We start from the raw sequence: 24779 nt of genomic DNA on the forward strand, positions 1-24779 counted from the left end.
GTTATGGAGTTTTAATGTTTAACTAGTAGGTGATGACTTACAATTCTAGGTTTTTTTTTTTTTGGTCGGGTTCAGGCTTTTCAAAAAAGCCTGGCCCAAGTTCGAACTTGACTTGATAATATATTATATAATAAAAAAGTATATATAATATATATTTTTTTATTTTTCTTCTCTCTTTTCAAGTAATAATGAGATATTTCATTATTTTTTAAGTTTTGAGGTCTTCTAATATAAATAAAATAGTTTTCAATTGAATTTAAAAAGGAAAAAAATATTTTTTCCAAATTTATGACTAGGCTCGAGCTCGGACCTAGGCTTCGGGCTTTATATGAGGGCTAGGCTTGGGCTCAAGACCTAGGTCCAATGGTTGGGCCAGGCTCGGGCTTGAGCTTGAGCATATTTTGTTAATGTAGAGGCAAAGCCTAACCTAGCTCGTGAACAAGTTTAATTGACATAGGAACATTCCACTTTCTCTTGTATTTCTATGTTTTGTTTTCTTAATTATTTTATAGTCATTTACTAAAATACCCCTATAATTTTGTGAATTTACTAAAACCTACCCTATAGTTTGTATTTTACTAAAACATTCCCTATAGTTTGCAATCAATTTACTTAATCGACCTTCTATTATATGAAAGTGGAAAATAACAGTTTCAACCTAAACATCCATTCAAATTAATCAAAAGAAATTAAAAACAACAATGCCATTTTTGTCCTTAATAAAACATAAACAACCACTCTATTTTTTTTCTATTTGGTCAATTTTGTTTTTCATACAAAAAAAGTGTTAGGGGTACTTTTGGAATAAACAACTATGGATTCATACCCTTGAACATTATTTTGTTTTTCATACAAAAAAAGTGTTAGGGATACTTTTGGAATAAACAACCACATGTCTATGCCCTTGAACATTTTCTACTTAGTTTAGGTGATCATATTACTATTTTCAGATGTCAAAACAAATAGTTCTTGATAAAAAATCGATTAAATAAATACGTTGCAGACTATAAGGGTGTTTTAATAAAATGCAAATAATATGATAGGTTTAAATAAATCTGTAAAACTATAGGGAATGTTCTAGTAAATGTTTTAACACTTGCATTTACATCTCTATCTATGAAACTAGAATTCAGCTTTATTAACTCTCTGGTTAATTTCAATTTCATCCCTTTTTGAATTGACTTGATGACCGGATCAAGTAGCAAATTTTTACCTACAAATTGTAGGCAAATTTCATTTTCTTCCATCAAGTAGGAAAATCACTTTTCCATTTATACATTCGCTTACGTATCTGATGAATCAAAATTTAATTTCATAAATGTATATGTTTGGGAAATTATTATGTACGTATATATACTTTTTATGGGGGAAAACGAAGCTAAGTAGAATATTAACACATTTTATGACTTTGTAAGTTGGGACATGACAATGGGGCACCTTCAAAATCTTTTTGAAGTGTTTTAATATTTTCACTTAATAGTACACCAATAATTATATTTGAGAATAGAATATCAATATTTGAGGTTGTATTTAATTGGTCAAGAAATATTCTATGATGAAAATCATTTATTAAAGGAAAATATTCGTCTATGTATATAATATATTTTATTTATTCATTATTTGTTTTAGGGGGGGGGGGGGGAGGTAAAGTTACTAGTATAAATATAATACCTTATATCAGGCCAAATATATCTTATATATTTGGTATAATGTTCTACACATACAATAGTAAAAACATATTAAAGAATATGAAGAGCCTTTGCAATAATTTTCTTGAATTTAGGGTGCAAATTATAGCTGAAGAACACTTCAAATATGAAGGGCCTTCGCTATAACACTTGAATACTTGATTGCTTCCATAATTTTATCTCCGACCTTATGGTCCAATTTTATAAAGAGATAGGGATAATAAGTGGGTGATAGTAGGGTCATCATTCTTAATTTGATAGCAAGATCTCACCTCTACTATTAGGCTATGTTTGGTTTGAAGGATAAAGTAGGGAAAGATAGGAAAATTTATACAAGGTTTGTAAAGGTTTCCCTACCTTTCCCTACCCTTTCCTTCAAACCAAACACAGCCTTAAGGTCCTTTAGAGCCCATTTGGGAGGGCTTCTGCATTGGAGGCAAGGTGCATTGATTCAAACATGGTGTTTGAGCACCCGTGTTCTAGAGAATCTACCTAGAGTAGCAGCCTATTTTAGTTGTGTTTCTTGTGTTTGGGACATGGTAATCGGCTTTCTAGATTTGCAACAATTACAGTTTTTGGCATTCCCATATGGGGCCTAGATCAAAATGTCAAAAGTTGCCTGAAAGCCCTCCCGAACAGGCACTTAATATGGTAGACAATACATTTGAACAAAATGAGAAATATATAAGGAGATAGAGGGTCTCCTTTCTCAAGAACTTTTAATGGGTTTGAATTTGACATAGAAACCACCATTAACTAATAATTGATCATAAGAGATTGTAGGGATACATTGCATAATCTGCTACTAAAACCCACTTTTTCTATAATTATTTTAAAAAATCCCATTACACCCTATCATAAGTTTTATTCATATCTAGTTTCATAGACTATATATATTTTTTTTTCATACTTTTTGTGCTTCATAAAGTGCAGTAATTTATTAATATATTCTCTTGAATCATTCTGTCCAATAAGATGGTACTTTGATTTGGGTTTATGATACAGGCCAAGATGGACTTTATAACATGGAAACCTATCCTTATGTATATTTGATATAGAAGCTTTTGTAAAAATCTTGTAAGAATACTTTTTGACCTTTTACAGGGATGATTAAAAGCCCAACCTAAGTTTGATATTATAGCTCATTAACCTAACCAACATTGGAATAAGCTTAATTAGTTTGATGAACCTAGGTTGGGCTAACCAGCTAAGGCTAGCCTTAACTAGTTTAGATATTGTTTTATAGAAGAAGAAGAAGAAGAAAACAATGCTAGTCTGTGTATTAATTACATATATGTTATCATTTAATACTTCCATGCATGTGTCATTAAAAATGAACTGCTCTCATTAATTGATTTTTTTCATGTTTGGAAAGGATAAAGGTTTTGGTAACCGATATAAATTTCTAGAAAAGGTTTAGAAAAGTATAGAGAAAAACCCTAACTGCTCACTCCAAATAGATGATTGAAGTCTTTTTCTTCTTTTGGACTTCTTCCATAACATTTGAAATCCAAGCCCAATTGAAAATCTCCTCTATTGCCCTATTTTTTCTCTTGGAGATGATATTAGTGACATCATTCAAGAGTCATGATATAATCAAAAGCAATGTATGCATAGATTGCTTAGAATTGTTCGTCTATTGTTATTTGGTATTCATCTGCAAATTAGCACAGGTTAGAGATTAACTTCTGTCTCCTGTTTCTCATATGCTCTATTTCTGTTTTTTTTTTTTTTTTGCAACATCTCTATCTTATTTTTAAGGTTATCTTTTCCACTATTTTCAACATGTAAATCCATTCTCCTTTTTGCAAGGACTTTAATTTATAGTTAGATCATATATACTCCATTTATATGGTTATGTCTATTTTTTTTAATCCTTAGTGAAATCATAAAATGTTTTTTTTTTTCTATTTGATAACTTTGTTTTTCTATGTCCTAAAAAATCTTGACATTCCAAGCTTGATCTTGCTGATTAAGATTTATCATGAATTTTAAGCAGATCCTAAGCTTGGGGTGAATATCTGAAGAAGCTTGAGTTGTGTTGGAAAATATTGAGAAGGTTTTCTTACATCCTATTGATAAAATCAATTCTTTTGTATTTCTTGCTCTCAACTCAAGCCAATAAATCCTTGTTCCAACAGGAATCCTATTCTATCATTCTATCATTCTATTTGTTTAGCATCATATTCATTGTTAAATTATAGTCTCTTATATCATTTATCACTACTTCAAATCCTGCCCATATTGGCCTGCTCCTAGCTCTTCTAGACCCTTCAACCCCTTCCCATCTACTGCAATATATTGCAATAGGTGGTCTTTTCTTATGAGGAACCACACTATTTTAGTCTTGTCCTCTTGAACCTAAATGGTGGCAGTTTTACCTTAGTTGCCTTTGCCCATTAATATTTTGTTGTCATTTGTTTTGTTTAGAAGTTTATTTTTCTTGTTTAAGTTGATTTAATGTTGGTGGTTGTCTTAGTAATAAAATTGGGGGTTTGATTGGTTATATTTTTAAGTTGTCTCTTGTGAGTATCATTTTATTTTTTTATTATTGAGTGGAATAAATACATTTAGCTAGAAAAACTCCCCCTATCTACAATTTATTTATTTATAGTTTTTTAATCTTAGATTACAACGAAATCATAAAAAGACATATGTTATACATGATAACTTTCCCCTTTTATTGTTGGAAAAAGAGATAATCATTTTCTATTAATTAGGTCACTCTGTTTAACAAAGCCTAAGAAATATTGATAAGCTAAGCCTATCATTGTCTCAAATTTCAAAAAAAGAAAAAAAGAAAAAAATAGAGATAAAGATTGTGGTAAAGCTTTAGTGTTTATGTTGTTTAACTATAGAATTTGGAACCCTAATTGGTTGTTTAGATGCTCGCAACCAATACCTATATTGATTTCAATTCTGAACCATTATTCCCACAAACCAAACAGATCCTTAAAAATGTATAACATGGATGATGGGTCCCAACAAAATAACTATGTGGCTTACCAAAGAATGGAACAAAACAAAACAGTTATGTGTAATTGTTCCATACTTGATGCTTGGTCATTAGGTGTAGGATTTCGTCTTGCTCAGTAGTTCAAGTTTTCTTCAAACTTGTCTTTTTTTTTTTGATATATATTTGATTTTGTAAAATGAGGGTGTCTTTGGTCGGATAGTTTTGGTACGATTGTGAGGGATGAAACACATGGGATCTTCGTGTATGTTGTAGGGCTGCAATTTGGGCAGGCCCAACCCGAATCCGAACCGGTTCACTCTGAAATTTTACATGGGCTCTGGGCTTGGATTTTTGGTCCTTGGGCAGGGCTTGGGCCCAAGAAATTGGACTTTTTTATTTTTTGGAAGCCTAGACCTTAGGTAGCCCAAACCCGGCCCAACCATACACATATGTTATATATATAGACACACACATATTTGTGTTTATACATTACATATATATGTATATGTATTTATGCAAATATGTACACACACACACATATATATATATATGTATGTATGTATGTATCTATGATTTTAGAGTGGGTTCATTGATCAACCTGAGTGCATCAAATTATAGTGTGGACTGGGCTCAGGTTGGGAAAATCAGGTTTAACCTCGGACTTGGCCAAGCTTAGGCCTTAAGCCCAAATTTTAAGGTCAGGCTCGGATTGACCATTAACCTAACCCAACCTGCCCGACTTGCACCCCTAGTCTGTTGTGCATGATATAAATGCCAACCCGATATAAAGTTTGGTTGGAATCCAGTCCTAACCCAATGTATTACAGTTGTAATCAATTCATGTTAATTATACATGTATTAATTTATGCATATATTTATGTTAAAGGAGGAGAGAGGATGAATCCCATAAGTGGATTATTACAAAAGTATACTATGATGTCTATATATATATAATTGTATGAATATGATGGTACGTATTTATGCAAGTGCATGAAGAGAAAGGGTCCATCTTTAGATTGCCAATGTGTTGGGTGTAGGTTGGGTTGAACTAGGGTGTAGGTTGGGTTGCACTTCCCTCGGCTCGGGCCAGGTCTATGCTGGGGAATCCAGGTCTTAGAGTTGGACCCAAATTGGTCGATCCTTTGGCTCGACCAATCCAGCATACATTTAAACCCCATCTCCAGTTATAAGTTCTGTATGAAAAGGTCCCTAGAATGGCAGATAACATGAATAGATATACACTGAGTTGCATATTACGCAAGCTAATCTATCTGATACAACATCTTGAATTTCCGATAGCATTGTGCTTTTTACTAAGGGTGTCAATGGATTGGATTCATCCAGTCCAAAATTAATTTGGATGAATTGGAAAGACCAACAAGACATATTAGATTGGACTAATTCAATCCAAAATATTTATTAGATTGGATTAGACCTGATTTGTCTATAATAAATTTATATTGGATTGGATTGGATTAAGACAATATCTGATCCATTGATATAAGATAAGAATATAGGTGTCAATGGACTAGGTTTGGATTGAGACCAATCTAAATCAAAACAAAATTGAACAGATTGAATGGTCCAAACATTGAATTGGACCAGTCTAAAATGGTCCAAAATATTCATTGGACTGGATTAGACCTGGTCCATTTATAATGGACTCACATTGGATTGGATCGGATTGGACCAAATCCAGTCCAATTGACACCTCTTTACCCTTCCATGAACTTGTGATCATGAGAAAAAAACAAAACTTTCTGATGAAATCTCCTCAGAACTCTGCAACTGGACAAATATATTTTCAGTTTTGGGTAACCAATCCATTAAGTAAACTCAGTCTATCTGCTAACTCTGCAACTGAACAAATATTTTTACTTCTGGTTGATCAATCCATTAAGTGAACTCAGTGAACCTGCAGCTTAGATATTAGCTATGTCGACAAGTACTTGTCATGTCAAGTAATTTATCTTTCCTCCACATTGGTTTTCTTCTTTGGTGGAAAGAGAGTAATAATTCTTGGTCTCTTTTCTTTTGTTGTAATACTGTTTATGATTCTTAATTATACTTCCAGTCCTTGGGTTGGACTAGGAGTGTTAATGGACTAGTTTTGGATTGGACCCGTCCGAACTAAAATCAATTTAGACAGATTGAATGGATCAATAAAACATATTGAATTGGATCAAGTTCATTCATAATGAACTTATATTGGATTATTGGGTTGGATTGAGCCAATTAATATATGGTCCATTGATATATAGAAGATAAAAACATAGATGTCAATATGCCAGATTTGAGCTAAAACTAATCTAAATTAAAACAAAATTGAACAGGTTGAATGGTCCTGACATTGAATTAGACCGGTCCAAAATACTTCAAAATATTCATTAAATTGGATTGGACCTGATCCATTTATAATAGATTCACACTGAACTCACTGGACTGGATCAAATTGGACCAAATCCAATCCAACTGACACCCCCTAGAGTGAACCGATTCCTGGACTGCACAACGACGGATAATCCTTAGATGTTGGTTAATGGCCACAAACCAGTTGGGACATTTTAGGTTTTCTAATGAGTGTTATGCGACCTAAATTGAATTGGATAATCAGATTATAAGAGTTAATTTTGACTACATATAGTTAACTTTGTCAAATTAAGAATTGGGCACTTTTAATTTATAAGATAAAAATAGAACCAAAATGTCTAAAAACTAGAATTCCTGATCTTCCCTTTTACATAAAGTGGCCGGGAAAACCCCATTCTTTGTAAACCGAGCCCATCTCCTGCAACTCAAAAGAGTCTCCTGCTTACAACAACACACAGAACAGGCAATAGTGGGTTTTCTTTGTTCTCACAAGACACAATTAATGGAAGCAGTCTTTGGTAGAAAAAGAAAAAACAGGATTTGCCGAAATAACCATCATATTTATGTTCATTGGTGGCAGAGAGTTATTTGGCAAAGATTGTCGGTGACCAGCCTGCGTTTATGGCTCACCTTCTATTGTGAATTCCATGACATGGCAGTATTGAGTAGTGACAAAGAAGCTTGAGGCTGAGACCAAAATTAAGTAACTAGAAAAATAATAGAGCACAGAAGCTGAATAATGTCTTCTCGTCGGTGGAACTTAGAAGAGAGGAAATCAACAGATTCTAGGAATTTGGGTCGTATCTCCTGTGTCATAGGTTGGTTAGTTGCATCAACCAACAATTGTGGGAGAAGAAGAATAAACCACCAATATCTTTGTCATATGTCGTCGTTTGCACATGTAAAAAATACAGAGAGAGAGAGAGTTATTTGTGCTGGTTTGTGGGTTCCAAGAAAGGAATTCAAAGCCCCAAATTCCAACCCTATTGAAAGTTGAAACCCCCTAATATGGGAAGGAATTTAATTACTCGGATCTATCACCATGCAGCCATCAGCAGCAGAGACCATCACCTCCAAACTGTTTCAGTTTCACACTGCCTGCCCTCTCTATCCACTCTTATTTCCCACAAATGATAGGCTGGATGAACCCTAACAGACCATGTGGACAAGACGTATTCATGCACGAGATATCAGTCTCTCTCCTCATTGGCTTCCATCAAGATCATCTTCACATTAATTCAAGGGATCAAACGGTTCAGACCATCCAATTGAGGCAATTATGTGGCGGACCCATCTTCTGCATGTTTGCCACGTTTATACCCATGAAACTTGAGATAAGGGAATTACTCTTGATAAGCTTTCTTCTAATAAATTGGTAGAAGACAAGACTTGAGATGTTGGTAATTTATGCAGCAAAAGTGGGGGTAGTTGTGGAAGAATTGATAGATGGTGACAGAATATGGAGAGAGAGAGAGAAAGAGAGAGGAGAGAGAGAAGGCAAATCATATTAGGGAGGGAGTGCTTTTGTCGACGTCAGAGTTGCATGGACACGTATAAAGATCCCAGGGAACCCGCCGTTCGGTTGACGAATCCAGCAAAATCCAGTGAAACCCTGGTAGTGAGTCGGTCCCAACTTCCAACTTTTTAATTAATTTTATTTTAGAAGCAACGAACGGGTAGAGAGAGAAGGTGATATTATCTCTCTTTCTCTCTCCTATCGATTCTCTGCAGCACCGCTGGTGTGTACCATTCAGGTGCCAACGGATGGCGGATGGCGCACAATCCGGAGAGAGGCTGAGAAAGTATCGGCACGAGGCTTTCTTTTTCTACTGTTTTGGCCTCTTCTCTCTCTTCTCTCTCTCTGAAAGACGATTTGAATTTGAACTTATTATCTATCCCACGGTAAAGGAAAAGAAGTTTCGAGGAGGCATGGTAAATGGGTTCTTGAGTTACTGACGAATCACATCTCTGGTTTGGTTTGTGGAAGAAGTGCAGAAGAGTGTAAGAATATGGCTTGGCTCGCCGGGATCTGATCTCTGTTTCCTCGGCAGCCGGTTATGGTTGGTTTTAATTTTTGGGTCGGTGAAGATATAATTATCTGCCATTAATAACGGACTAAAGATTTTGTTTAGTTCTGTATATACTGTATTATATATTATTCTTTCTAACTGTCTGTGATAAACCTGGTGATTAATAGTAATAAAATAGAGTAAAACAAGTCGCTTTTGTTGTTGTTGTTGTTGTAGGTGTATAGTAGTTGTTGTTGCGTGAGATAGAGCGAGACAGGTGCTTTATGTTGCTTCTGTATTCAGGATTTCAGAGGCATTAGCGGGCCCTTCTTGTCTTGCTTCCTTAATGAATCGCATACAGCTTGCTTTTTAATATATTTGTATTGATCATTGTTTGTTCTTCTAGGGCTAATCCGTACATTACAGGAATCTCCATTTCTCTATCTGTCCCTTTCCATCCTTAAATCTATTTGTTGACTTCAGAACCCAGAAAGATTTTCAGGCTCTAATCTGGTTTTGGAAGGAAACCATGGACATGCAACTGCATGAAGAAGATCTGCATGGAGGACTGGGTGACGAGTTGGAGAGGATGAACTCCATTGGTGATCCAAATCCTCAGTTTGGAAACATGGAGGAGGTCAGGGAAGGAGGAGGAGGAGGAGGAGCGGGGGGTACTGAAGATGGGGATTTCTGGTTGGATAGAGGGACTGAAGATATGCTTAATGTGGATGATCCGTTCTTCTATGGACACTTCCCACCTCTGCCTGATTTTCCATGCGTCTCGTCATCGTCTTCTCAATCTTCGTCATATACGCCGGCTGCCGTGCATGCAGTCCCATGTTCGTCTTCTTCTTCGTGTTCAACATCGGCTTCTTCTTCTTCGTCATCATCATCTTCGTCTACTTCTTGGGCCATTGTTAGATCTGATGCTGAAGAGGGTGCGGAGAGGAACGACGACCACCAGCAACAGCATGAGCAGGTCGACGCATTAAGGCCACCCTTTTTGTCTGCAGATTCAATGGAGATCCCTCCTTCCTTCGATGTTGATTGCATGGACGTTATGGAGGAATTTGGAGATATGGATTTGCTTGATACCACCGAAATGTGGGATCCCTCCACAGTTTTCCCTTTTCTGAACCCAGAAGAGGATCAAGAAGAGCAACAAGAAATGCGGCAGCAACAGCAACAACAACAGTTACTGATGCAAGGGGATGATGGGGAAGAACGGGCTATGGCTCAAGCAAACGATGAGGAAGGCCAAGGCAAGAAGCCTTCGGATGATCTTGCCAAGCTCTTCTTTGAATGGCTCAAGTCGAACAAGGAATCCATCTCCGCTGAGGACTTGAGGAATATCAAGCTTAAGCGGTCGACCATCGACTGCGCGGCTCAGCGTCTTGGTGGTGGGAAGGAAGGGATGAAGCGTTTGCTGAAACTCATTCTTGAGTGGGTGCAGAACCATCACCTTCAGAGAAGGCGGATGAGAGGAGAAGACTCGGCTTTCCCATGCCAACAGACCCAGCTTGGGTTTCAGAATTCTAACCCTAACCCTAACATTAATCCTATTTTAAGCTGTAATCCCATCTCTCCGGACTCTACCGCCTGCTTCTCTCCGGCCACACCCTGGATTCCTCAGCCTCCCTACGTTCCTGAACCAACAGCGACAGGAGCGGGGTTTCCTCCAATGGTTGGCTTTGCCAATGGAGGTCCCTTCAGCCAAGGTATCAATGGTTACTCGCCCCCAACAGACTATCGGATGCTGGACCCTTCTGTCACTTGGCCTTCATCGAACTTCACGTTATCGCCTCGTTACAACTCATTTACCGATCACCATCTTCCTACAGCTCCACCGACGCACCAAGTGTTCGCCCCATTTGCCAACCAATACCCATGTCAGCCGTTTCAAGGGTCTAGTGATCGGCTACTCAGAATGGGTTCTTCGGCGACGAAGGAAGCCAGGAAGAAGAGGATGGCTCGGCAGAGGCGGTTTTTATCTCACCATCGCAGTCTTAATCACCAGCAGCAGCACCCTTCTCCAAATACTGACCTGCATGCAAAGCTACCCAGTGAGGGAAATTGCGCCAATACTGCACAAACCAATCCGGAGAATTGGATGTTCTGGTCATCTTCTGCTTCTGTGCCCACTGTTTCTCCAGCACATCTGTTGCCAGAAGCACCACCACAATCTGCAGACCGGCCGCCCATGCAACCACAGAACTATCAGCGGCAGATCACTTCGGACAGGCGTCAGGTGGCGATCTCCTCTGGCGTGTTGGTTCTTGATCAGTTAATTGTTTAATTGTGTTATTTAATTGAATTTAAAGGTGGCACTTGCTGAACTTGAGTTGTAAAGAATGCATGTTATTGGTTTTGGACAGGGATGGAAACCCGAGAAGAACTTGAGGTTTTTGCTGCAGAAAGTTTTGAAACAAAGCGATGTGGGTAATCTGGGAAGAATAGTTTTGCCGAAGGTGGTCACTTAGCTTTCTCCTTCCTCCTCCCTCCCCCATCCCTCTTTCATACTTTTAATTGACTAATGATCCCATTTGATCAGAAAGAAGCAGAGACCCATCTACCGGAGCTTGAGGCCAGAGATGGCATCTCCATCGCAATGGAGGACATTGGAACTTCTCGGGTTTGGAACATGCGTTACAGGTATTACGAGCAGAGACAGATCAGAACCCTTTTTTTCTGTAATTCCTCCTTCCCCAAGAAAAAAAGAATCTAAGGTTATAAACTTGGTTAATTTACATTAATTTTTTTTTTATTTTCAGGTTCTGGCCTAACAACAAGAGTAGAATGTATCTCCTGGAGAACACAGGTGGGCTTTTGCTCATATTCAATTCTCTTATGTGTTCACTCTAATTAATGTTTATATTTCTTCTAATTTGTTTTATTCTTGTTGCAGGAGATTTTGTCCGTTCTAATGGACTCCAGGAAGGGGATTTCATAGTAATCTACTCAGATACCAAATGTGGCAAATACGTATGTTCTGTACAATTAATCCCATTTTGAATCTCTATTTGGTTTAATTCCTTATATGTTTATAGTAACAAGTAGTTAAATCAACAAACAGCTGATACGAGGAGTGAAGGTACGACAGCCAGGAACAGGATCCAAATTGGAGGCCAAGAAGACTGGGAAGATCCCAAGAAACCTCCATACTACCTCTCCTTCTGTTGATGGTCCGTCTTCCTCTCCTATTCAGGAATCAGTCATGTAACAAGAGAGAACGAATACCTCTCTCTCTCTCTCTCTCTTTCTCGCTCTCTGTGGGTACTGTAGTTTTGTTGGGAGCACTCTGCACATAAGTCAGTGCATGGTTGATGTACAGATGGATGTCGGGGAGATCTAATAGGGTGTTGTTTTAGTCAGAACCATACATATGATCGTTTCTCAGTCAAGGCTAGATCAAACTAGACGAGAGAGATCCATGGAACTTGTTGGGAATCTGTTGAATCTGTTATATATAGAAGCTGTTCCAGTGACTGGAGTAATCAACAGTCCTATACTCGAATGAAGTATATGTTTTGGATGTTACTCGATCTCCTACACTGAAAGCTGAAACAATTATGATGTTTGTTGCAGCTTTCTAATAAATGGGATGGTTTTTCATTGCTAGTAATGGAGATGCTAAGATAGTCTCAGCTTTCAATCAGTTGGGTAGTTTTGAAACTTGTAACTAATGGTGATGCCAATATCTAATGTTTTGTGTGTGTGTGTGTGTGGTGGGTAAAGGAGAAATAATATTGGAAGCGAAGGCTTTAGACTTTAGAGGCCGTTTGGTACCAGCTGAAGTGGCTGAACAAACAGAAAACCTTACTTGGGCATTTTGTGGAGAAGTTTTTAAGGAGGTTGGAACGTGTTTTGTTGGCAGAAAATCCCAACTCTAGCTCATTAATGGCTGAAGCTGAATTTATTGATTACTATGCTCTTAAATATTTTATTAGTTAATTATTTTATCCGCTAAAAAGACAAATTAATAAATTAATTAATTCCTAAAAAAATTAATTACTTCACCCGCCTCAAGCGCTATGAAACGACCCTTAGTTTCAAGTTTCAACTATTTCCTTAATCATGACAGAATGGGAGAAATGAGTAATTCACCTCGAAGCATCCCCGGGAAGAGTTGTAAGCAATACAAATAGATAGAATTTGCATTTTTTGGTTTTATTAGTAAATGTACATGGTTATTATAGATGAAGATAATAATAGTAATAATATATTAAAAAAAGTTTACATTTTTTATATGTTTTTTATTTTTTATTTTAAATATATATTTTTATTTTAATTTGTTTTTTTTTACAATTTTTATTTTTTTATTTTGTTTTCTAATTTTTGTACATAGTTTCTATAATTTAAAAATATTTTTTAGTTTGTTTGCAATTTTTATAGTTTTCAATATTTTTTGCAATTTATGTGATTTTATGTATTTTATATTTGAAAATATTTTTTGAACTTTTTCCTTTTTTTTGTCTTTTTAGTTAAAATATATGTGTGTATATTTTACATTTTTCTATAAAGGATAAAATGATAATCTAGTAACACCCATTAGTCTATTTAAGAAAAATTAATGACATGAGGTTCTCTGGACATTTTGAAAAGTTATGCCGGGTTAAAGAAAAATGTTGAAAAGTCATTGTGAATTTTAGACAATTTTTCTTTATTAATTTGATTAATAAAAGTATAATAAATGTGTCTAACTTTTTACATTTTTTTTATTTTTTATATTTATTTTTATTTTAAAAATTTTATTACCTAACTACCACTTCATAGGTTTATCAATTTGATTTGAATAGTTGAATTTCTTAGTCATCACTTGGATAAAGATTGTTTTTGTTTTTTAGCTACTCTTAAAATATATGGGTTTATATTATTAAAAATATTAATATAGATCTACCTAGTACTATTTATTGGTGAAAAATAATTTAAATATAGGATTTAATAAGAGAAAATGGGAGTTAATACCTTTAAGTATAAACTTAATGAAAGGGGATTCAATGAGGTGGAAAGTAATAATTGAAATTACATTTTCAACACTTACAATTATAGATGTCATAAATATACAAATATGGGCACTTTAGTAGCCATCAAAATTTGGCATTAAAGCTGTAATAAAATAACTTTTATACCCTTTGTCAAACAAAAAAATAGAGGGTAATTTTAGTCCAAAAAATTTCTACCATGCATCTACACTTTTATATATAGAAGCTAAATTAAAAATGAGTATTTTATTCAATTTAAACCTTACAATTAAATATGAGCTAAATTAAAAATGAGTATTTTATTCAATATTTTAAAAATCAGACCAGAATAGATGGTTGAACCATTTTGGCCCAAGAATTGGTTAAGTCACCATTTCCGTTTTGGCCCTAAACTATTATTTTACAAAAAAAAAAAGAAGAAGAAAACCATTGAAATGGTCAGATAACTATTGATTCGAACAGTTTAACAGTTAAAATGTTCGACCTAGTTAATGGTTCTCGGGTTTCTTTCAAACTAATTGCAAATTTGTTATTTATTTTAAAAATAAAAAAAATGATAAAAGAAACTTTCATATCTCGAAATCTTGTTCAATTATTCCCAATGCCAAAATTAGTTAGGGTTTTTAATTATTCTATTTTGATTTTGAATTTTCTCCTTTTTAAGTTGTAACAATTAAAAAAATTGCAACTCCAATAAAGAAATTGAAAATTTGATGCAAGAGATAAGAGATCAAACACCGATCTTATATTAAAATCTAACATACACCAATGAATCAAATGATCTAGAATTTGATAAAGATTTAGAGAGATGAGAAAGATGTAAGAAGAGAGTAAGCGGTGTTGTAGCGACGGTTGAACCACCGACTCGGAAACCGGAAGCCAAAGCGGTTCCATTTTTGGGTCGGTTTTTAAAACATTGATTTTAGTCAAAAGAAAGTTCTACAACTTTATTTATATTTTTAAAGTAGTGTAAATATAGAATTATAGATATTTCAATTTTTTTATATTTGTTTTATATTTTGGTGTAAAATTAATTCCAATATGTCACACTTACTTTTTGTTTAATATGATAATTAATTAATATTATACTTGTGCCTGAATGTGTTTTTTGCAACATTTATGTTTTTTTTTTTCATTTTTGTATTTTTATATTTTATTAATTTATATTATTTATTTATGACATTAAATATTAATACATTTGACCAAAGGTTAAACTATTGATCTTAGCCAAATAGTAAAATAATTTCATTTTTTGTTAGTTTTGAAGTATGTATTTCATTTTCATTATTAATATAATTCTTTGTATTACACTTTTTTAATTTGATTAATAAAACTATAATAAATGTGTCTAATTTTTTCTACATTTTTGTAATTTTCTATATTTATTTCTATTTAAAAAAATTTTTTACCTAACTATGACTTTATAGGTTTAAAAAAGTTTATCACTTTTTGTTTAATATGATAACTAATTAATATCATACTTGTGCCTGAATGTGTTTTTTGCAACATTTATGTTTTTTTTTTCATTTTTGTATTTTTATATTTTATTAATTTATATTATTTATTTATGACATTAAATATTAATACATTTGACCCAAAGGTTAAACTATTGATCTTTGCCAATAGTAAAATAATTTCATTTTTTGTTAGTTTTAAAGTATGTATTTCATTTTCATTATTAATAAAAATAAATCTTTGTATTACACTTTTTTAATTTGATTAATAAAACTATCATAAATGTGTACTTTTTTCTACATTTTTGTAATTTTCTATATTTATTTCTATTTAAAAAATTTTATTAGCTAACTATGACTTTATAGGTTTAAAAAAGTTTATCACTTTTTGTTTAATATGATAATTAATTAATATCATACTTGTGCCTGAATGTGTTTTTGGAAAAATTTATGTTTTTTTTTTTTCATTTTTGTATTTTTATATTTTATTAATTTATATTATTTATTTATGACATTAAATATTAATACATTTGACCCAAAGGTTAAACTATTGATCTTTGCCAAATAGTAAAATAATTTCATTTTTTGTTAGCTTTGAAGTATGTATTTCATTTTCATTATTAATAAAAATAATTCTTTGTATTACACTTTTTTAATTTGATTAATAAAACTATCATAAATGTGTCTAATTTTTTCTACATTTTTGTAATTTTCTATATTTATTTCTATTTAAAAAATTTTATTACCTAACTATGACTTTATAGGTTTTTCAATTTGATTCGAATGGTTGAATTGGTTAGCCATCACTTGGATAAAGAATGGGAGTTAAAAATATTAAGATAGATTTAATTTATACCATTTATTGGTGAAAAATAATTTAAATATAGGATTTAATAAGAAAAAATCAGAGTTAATACCTATAAGTATAAGACTTAATGATAGAGGATTAAATAAGGTAGAAAGTAATAATTGAAGTTTTGTTTTCAACCCTTACAATTAGAAATGGATTAAATACACAAATATGGTCATTGTAGTAGCCATTAAAGCTGACATATATATATATATATATATATATATATATATATATATATATATATATATATATATTAAAACGAAGCGGTCAAGAAATTTTCCCCTTTTTTTGAATTTTTTATTTTTTTTCCATGTCATTTTTTAAACTATCCAATGAGATGCATTTTCCCAATAACCTAAATACTCTCTTCTCCTAAAATTTCTCCTAAACTACATCTCCCACTATCCCCCACTTTCTCCAAAACTATCTCTAATTTCTACTTATTTTCTAAATTATCTCTAATTCCTATTTATCTCCAAAATTATCTCTAATTTAGTAGAGAGTTTTTCTCATAAGTTATCTCTAATTCCTATTTATCCTCTCCTTACTTTTTATCTATATCTCTCTAAAAAAAAGTTTGGATTAAAAATTTTCGGAATTATTTAAATATTATAACAAAATTATATAATAACTTTAAAATATTTGTTAAAAACATAAAAAATAATTTTACATTTTTACAAAATATATCACGAAATTATGTACTAACAATTTAAATTATGTTTTTCTGGATTATCAATTTAAATGTTTTTTAAATATTTAATAATATGTAATAGCTTTAAATAAATAAAATTCGAATAACAAAAAAATAAATACTTTATATATTATTTAAATATTTAAATATCTAAATATTTATCATAACTAAATTTAAAATAGTTAAAATAACGAAATTATATCATAAATTTAAAAAACAATTCTTCAAAGTAGAAAAATAATTATAACATAATATTGAAATTAATAATAATTTAATATATTAAAAAATTAATATTGAAATTTTGTAATAATAGTATGAATTATGATTTTATGGATAATTAAATTCAATAAATAATTAATACTTTAAACTTTAAATATTTTACATATTATTTAAGTATTTAAATAAATAAATATTTTAAATAACAAAATGTTTAACATAACTAGATTTTAAATACTTAAAATAAATAAATTATGTAATAAATTTAAAAAAATCCTAAAAATTAGAAAAATAATTATAATATAATATTAAAATTAATAATAATTTAATATTTTTACATAATATTGTAAATAACTAATTTCAATTATATCAAGTAATAATTCGAGGAAATAACTTTCAAAAAATAATATTTATTTATAATAATTCTAAACTCTTATTCTGTATTTATGTTATGGTCACACCATCCGGCAAGGCACCGCGGCACAGTCATAGGCAGCAGCCCACACAACAGGCCGCACAACAGTGGGCACCGCCTGGCAGCACTGCAGCATGCACCGCCGATAGCGCGCAGCACGCATCGCCAGGCAGCAGCGCACACCGCACGCACCGCACGGCAGCACGCACCATGCACACGCCCGGCACCGCACGGCAGCAGCACCATGGCGCGCAGCGCGCACCGCACGCACTGCACGCCAGCACGCACAGCGCACACACACGGCACCGCATGGCAGCGGCACCATGGCGCAGCACGCACCGCCAGGCAGCAGCACGGTAGCAGCACCATGAGGCGTGTGCACGGCAGCGGCACCCTGAGGCGTGCGCACGCACTGCGCGGCAGCAGCACGGTGCGCACGCACCGCGCGGCAGTGGCACCATGAGCCGCGCGCACGCACCCGGCAGCAGCAGTAGAGCGGGGCCCACACGACAGCTCATGGGGGTGGGCCCACCCTTATCTGGACACATCAAGCCAACTCGCCGCCAGCTTACCTTATCCTTATCTTATCCCTTATCCCTTATCCTTATCTAATCTGATCTTTATCCTTATCTTAAGTAAGAGTGAGTTACCATTAGGAATAGGTAATTAGGAGTTTGAGTTCAAATTGGAGTTTGAGTTTAATTAGGAATTTCCTTCTGTAAGCTCCTATTTAAGGAGCCACGAATTGAAATAAAGCATTCAGTTTTCCAGCCAAGAAAAGAGTGAGGAGAGTTTGGGTGGTCTCTTGGACAAATCACCCCAAGGGAGAGTTCGGGTGGTCTCTTGGACAAATCACCCATTCAGTTTCCGTAATCGGGTCTGCAAGCAAGGGAAGGCGCAAGGGGAAGCAGGGCTTTCGCACTGTGGACCGACCCGTGACGGGATCCTACGCGCGGGACCGTAACAATTTATTACATAATTATATATACTAAAATTAATATTTATTGTGTTTTGTGATAAATGTATTTTCAATTATTATGTATAATTTTTGTTGTTTTGCTATTTAACAATAGACTTTTAATAATTATTGGAGATTAAACTACTATTATTGAAAATTTTAAATTTAATTTTTTGTAGTTATTGTATTTATTATATTTTTGTTATAACTTATTGATTAATTTTTATTAGATATTAAACTATTATTTGAGATTATACTATTTATTGACTAAGTTAATATATTTGGTATTTATTGTCTTTCTTTCATTATCAATATATTTTCAATAATTGTGTATTTTTGCTATAAATTTTTTATAATTATTGGAGATTAAACTATTCTTATTTGTTAGAGACGAGACTACTAATTTAGTTGAAATTATTTGTTAGAGATGAAACTATTAAAACCGATTGACATTTTGTGAAATCCAACCCACTCAAATTGTACCGGTTTGGCTCGATTTTTTTTGTTTGGCTAGTCAGTTCAAAAGATATAAACTTAAAAATTAAATTAAATTTTAAAAATTACAGTGCAATTATTGAAAAACTAAATTTAAAATTTAGATTTATGATATAAAGTATTTTAGACTAAGAAATATGGGAAATTTCCCACTTTTCCATATTAAAAATTATATTTAAAATATAAAATATTAATACATATATATATATATATATATATATATATATATATATATATATATATATATATATATATCCATGGTTAAGTCATTCGATTTTGGTCAGTTTATAAATAGCCAAAGTGAAATTGATCCAATTTGGTCGAATTGGGAAATTTTTGAACCAAAGCCAACCTAAAATACTAGAAAACTGACCAATTCAAGTTGAGTTAATCGGGTTGGTCAGTTTCATTAGTTTGATGAATAAACCTAACTGAAATTAATTATTGTTATTTTTGTATTATACAAATTTTATTAAAAGTAGTATATAAAATATGAATAATTATTAATTATTTAAAATTTTGAAAATATAAAATAATTGTATACTCATATGTGTTTCTATTAGAGTCATTTACTAGAACACACATTTAGCGATGCAATTTTCCCCATCCCTGACGGGGACCCAACTTCCCCAACCCGATGGGGCCGAGGGTGGTGATTGCTTTGGCAGGGGCGGGGATAGGATTAATAGGAATCCCAAGTTGGGGTCGGGGATGGGGATTGAGGTCCTTGCCCCACCTCGACCCCGATTATATATATATATATTTATTATATATATATATATATATATATATATATATATAACATTTATATAAATAACATTTAATATATGTATATATATACATATATTAAATGTTATTTATATTAAATATAATATTATATTTTTATATTATATATATCGAAACCTATTTAAAATATTATTTATAATTTAAAATTTTTATTTATTTTAAATAAATTTATTTAAAAATTACTACTATTTGAAAACATTTTGGGGATTCGGGTCCCCACGGGGAACCCATCCCCGTTTGGGATCGGGGATGGGGGTTAATTTCAGAGTCGGGGTCGAGCACGGTGAATATGAGCCCCACTCTATTGCCTTTCCTACACACCTTATAATTTTACATATTTACTTAAACCTACATTATAGTTTTCATTTTACTAAAACATCCCATATATTTTACAACTTATTTACTTAATCAACCTTTCATTAAGGAGTGTTTGTTTTGCCATTAGACCCATGATTTTTTAATCCAAAAATACCCTTAACACTTTTTTGTATAGAAAACAAAATTGAACAAATATAGCCAATAGAGTGGTTGCCTGTGTCTTATTAAGGGCAAAAATGGTATTTTCATTTTTATTTTCTTTTGATTAAATTTATTTAAATGAACATTAGGGTCAACACTGTCATTTTCCACTATCATCTAATGGAGATTGATTAAATCCATTGCAAATTATAAGTGGTGTTTTAGTAAAGTGCTAACTATAGGGTAGATTTTAGTAAATCTATGAAACTATAAGAGGTATTTTAGTAAATGACCCTTTCTATTATTTAACTTTTGCTTAAGTTTTTCCAGATTATCAATTTAAATGTTTTTCAAATATTTAATAATATGTAATAGCTTTAAATAAATAAAATTCAAATAACAAAAAAATTTAAATATTTTATAGATTATTTAAATATTTATCATAACTAGATTTTAAATTGTTAAAATAACGAAATTATGTAATAAATTTAAAAATTTTCTTTGAAGTAGCTAAACAATTATAACATAATATTGAAATTAATAATAACTTAATATATTACAAAGTTAATAATGAAATTATGTAATAATAGTATAAATTATGATTTTATAGATAATTAAATTCAATAAATAATTAATATTTTAAACTTTAAATATTTAACATATTATTTAAGTATTTAAATAACTAAATATTTAAAGAAAAAAAATATTTAACAAAACTAGAGTTTAAATAGTTAAAATAAAGAAATTATGTAATAAATTTAAAAAAATATAAAAAGTAGAAAAATAATTATAACATGATATTGAAATTAATAATAATTTAATATTTTTACATAATATTGTAAATAATTAATTTCACTTATATCAAGTAATAATTTGAGAAAATAACTTTCAAAAAATTAATATTTATTAATAATAATTTTAAACTGTTAATCTGTATTTATTATATCATTATATATACTAAAACTAATATTTATTGTTTTTGTGATAAATATGTTTTCAATGATTATGTATAATTTATTTTGTTTTGTTATGTAAGGGAAAACTTTTAATAATTATTGGAGATTAAATTACTATTATTGAAATTTTTAAATTTAATTTATTGTACTTATTGTATTTTTGTTATAAGTTTTTGATTAATATTTATTAGAGATTAAACTATTATTTAAGATTATACTATTTATTGACTAAGTTAATATATTTTTAGTACTTATTTTATTTTTGTAATTTCTGTAATTTTTTGTATTTTTCATTATCAATATATTTTCAATAATTGTGTATTTTCGCTATAAATTTTCAATAATTATTGGAGATTAAACTATTGTTATTTATCAGAGATGAGACTATTAATTTAGCTAAATTTGTGAGTGTTCATGAGTTGGTTCAATTCGGTCGTAGGCTATTTGGCCAACCAAATTGACCTGGTCAGGTTAGGGAGTTGGTCAGTTGAAACCGGCTGACCTTTTGTGAAAACCGATCCACTCAAGTTGTATCGATTTGGGTTGTTTTTTTTGTTTGGTCAGTCGGTTCAAAAGATTTAAACCGATCCACTAAGAAATATGGGAAATTTCCCACTTTTCTATATTAAAAATTATATTTAAATAAAATATTAATATATGTCCATGGTTAGTTCATTCAGTTTTGGTCAATTTACAAATGGCCAAAAAGAAACTGATCTAACTTGGTCGAATTGGGAATTTTTGAACCAAAGCCAACCTAAAATACTAGAAAATCGACCAACTCGGGCTGAGTTAATCCGGTTGGTCGGTTTCATTAGTTTGACGAATAAACCTAACTGAAATTAATTATTATTTTTTTTTGTATTATAAAATTTTTATTAAAAGTAGTATATAAAATTTGAATAATTATTAATTATTTAAAAAGTTGAAAATATAAAACAACTGTATACTCTTTTGTGTTTCTATTAGGGTCATTTACTAGAACGCACCTTTAGGGATGGCAATTTTGGCGGGGCAGGGGCAGGGACAGAGATTAATAGGAATCCTCGGTCGGGGTCAGTGTCGGGGTTGGGAATGGGGATTGAGGTCCTCACCCCGCCCTGACCCTGATTATATCTATTTATCTATCTCTCTCTCTCTCTCTCTCTCTCTCTCTATATATGTTAAATGTTATTTATATTAAATATACTATTATATTATTTATATTATATATATATATATCAAAACATATTTAAAATATTATTTATATTTTAAAGTTTTTATTTATTTTAAATAAATTTATTTTAAAAAAATACTATTATCTAAAAACATTTTGGGGATTTGGGTCCCCATGGGGAACCCATCTCCGTCGAAGATCGGGGATGGGGGTTAATTTCAGAATCGGAGTCGGGGACAAGGAATATGATCCATGCCCTATTGCCATTCCTACACACCTTATAGTTTTACATATTTACTTAAACCTACCTTATAGTTTTCATTTTACTAAAACATCCCATATATTTTACAACTTATTTACTTATTCAACCTTTCATTAAGGAGTGTTTGTTTTTCCATTAGGCCCATGATTTTTTATTCCAAAAATACCCTTAACACACTTTTTTTGTATAAAAAACAAAATTGACCAAAAATAACCAACAGAGTGGTTGCCCGTGTCTTATTAAGGGCAAAAATGGTATTTTATTTTTATTTTCTTTTGATTAAATTTATCTAAATGAACATTAGGGTCAACACTGTCATTTTCCACTACCATCTAATGGAAGATTGATCAAATCTATTGCAAATTATAAGTGGTGTTTTAGTAAGATGCTAACTATATGGTAGATTTTAATAAATCCACGAAACTATAAGGGATATTTTAGTAAATGACCCTTTCTACTATTTAACTTTCGCTTAATAAATCCCGTGCATCACATGGGTCCCCGCTAGTTAAAACTATAATAAAATGATTTTTATACCCTTTCTTAAATAAAGAAATAGAGGGTAGTTTTAGTCCAAAAAAAATTTCACACTACATTCACACTTTTATATATAGTATAGATATGCACTCATTTGACGGCAAAAATTTTGCATTTTAGGCTATACAGTTTAAATACATACAGAATAATTCAAAATTCAAGGTTTCACACTCTATATATTTGTATGTGTACTCTTTCTAAATTGAGCTTGCAAAACCTTATATTTTGTATTATTTTGTGTGTATTTGCACTGTATATATTTGTATTTGTATTCTTTCCAAACTGAACCCAGTTTGGAAGGAGTACGAATACAAATATGTTGAGTGCAAAATCTTATATTTTGTTTTATTTTGCATGAATTCATACATACTGTATATATTTGTATTTGCAATCTTTTCAAACTAAGCCCTAAGCCTTAAGCTTAGTTTGGAAGGAGTACAAATACAAATATGTATGGTGCAAAGCCTTGCATTTTGTATTTCTAAATTTGTATTTGTACACTTCTTAGACTGAGTTTGGGAGGAGCACAAATACAAATATGTAGACTGCAAAACCTTGTATTTTGTATGTATTTGCACTATACATACTGCAAATAGGTACTGGTACAGTGCAAATACTGCATATACAAGCTTTAGAAATACGGTATACAAGAGGTTTTATACTGTACATACTGCAAATAGGTACAGGTACAGTGCAAATACTGCATATACAAGGTTTAGAAATACAGTATGCAAGAGGTTTTATACTGTACATGTATTTGTATTCTTTCCAACCTGAGCCTTAAGTTTTGTTTCTATGCAGTGCAATTTCATTTGCACTAGTACAAATGCATATGATCATGTGCAAATGGAAAAATTGCAAATTTGGTTCATTTTTGCTTCCAATTTTACTTTATTTTGTTTCATGTTTTATTTTACAGCTTTGTTTACACTGTAAATAAATAAGTCAAAGTAAAATCTATAATAAATTAAAACATCATTTTGGTTCAATTCTTTTGCTTTTCCATACTCCTACACCAGTTAGAATGAAATTACACCGCAAACAATCAAAGCTCTAAACTGATGCAAATTAAATTTGCACCTTCTTTCTCATATAAAGTGGGAGTGCATTATCTTGCTTCCTGCCTCACTCCAAAACAAATAACCCTCCTCCTACTTTTATTCTTTTTCATATAGGGTGGGATAATATCATTTTAATTACCTTCTCACAAACAAATAAGTCAAATCTAAAGCAAAAATAAATCAGAATTTACACTCAACTTATATGCAGTCATATATAGATTTACACAAGTGCATGCAAATGAAACAACTAAGACTTTTCAAATCCTAAAATCTAATAATAGAATAAGTCATCATATGTATATATAGATGTTAGGTTGGGACGTTGTCTTTTTTTGACTTGAGAATAAGAGAGCTTATAGGTAGGTGAAGAGAACATAGATTTTCTAAAACCTGCAAGTGAAGAGAACACAGATTTTGTAAAACCTTTATTAGAGGTAAACTAATTAAAATGAGCATTTTGGTCCATTTAAAAATA

At 31.9% G+C, this 24779-nt stretch overlaps 1 protein-coding gene across 2 annotated transcripts; it reads left to right on the forward strand.

Annotated features, from left to right (window-relative positions):
• Nucleotides 1-8867: 8867 nt before the first annotated feature.
• On the forward strand, nt 8868-12560 carry ABI3 (AP2/B3-like transcriptional factor family protein). 2 transcript variants are annotated; one of them, XM_010247390.3, is made up of 7 exons: nt 8868-9074; nt 9261-11271; nt 11399-11491; nt 11575-11675; nt 11795-11841; nt 11929-12005; nt 12097-12560. In XM_010247390.3, the coding sequence occupies exons 2-7, from the start codon at nt 9553-9555 to the stop codon at nt 12241-12243; spliced, it is 2184 nt and encodes a 727-aa protein (XP_010245692.1). In that variant the 5' UTR covers nt 8868-9074; nt 9261-9552; the 3' UTR covers nt 12244-12560. The 2 variants fall into 2 exon arrangements, 1 of the variants encoding a protein (XP_010245692.1); XR_016080423.1 differs by having other exon boundaries at nt 8879-11306.
• Nucleotides 12561-24779: the final 12219 nt, after the last annotated feature.

The sequence above is a fragment of the Nelumbo nucifera genome, chromosome 1, assembly GCF_055504915.1.
Source record: "Nelumbo nucifera cultivar China Antique chromosome 1, China Antique-T2T, whole genome shotgun sequence".
Lineage (NCBI taxonomy): Eukaryota > Viridiplantae > Streptophyta > Magnoliopsida > Proteales > Nelumbonaceae > Nelumbo > Nelumbo nucifera.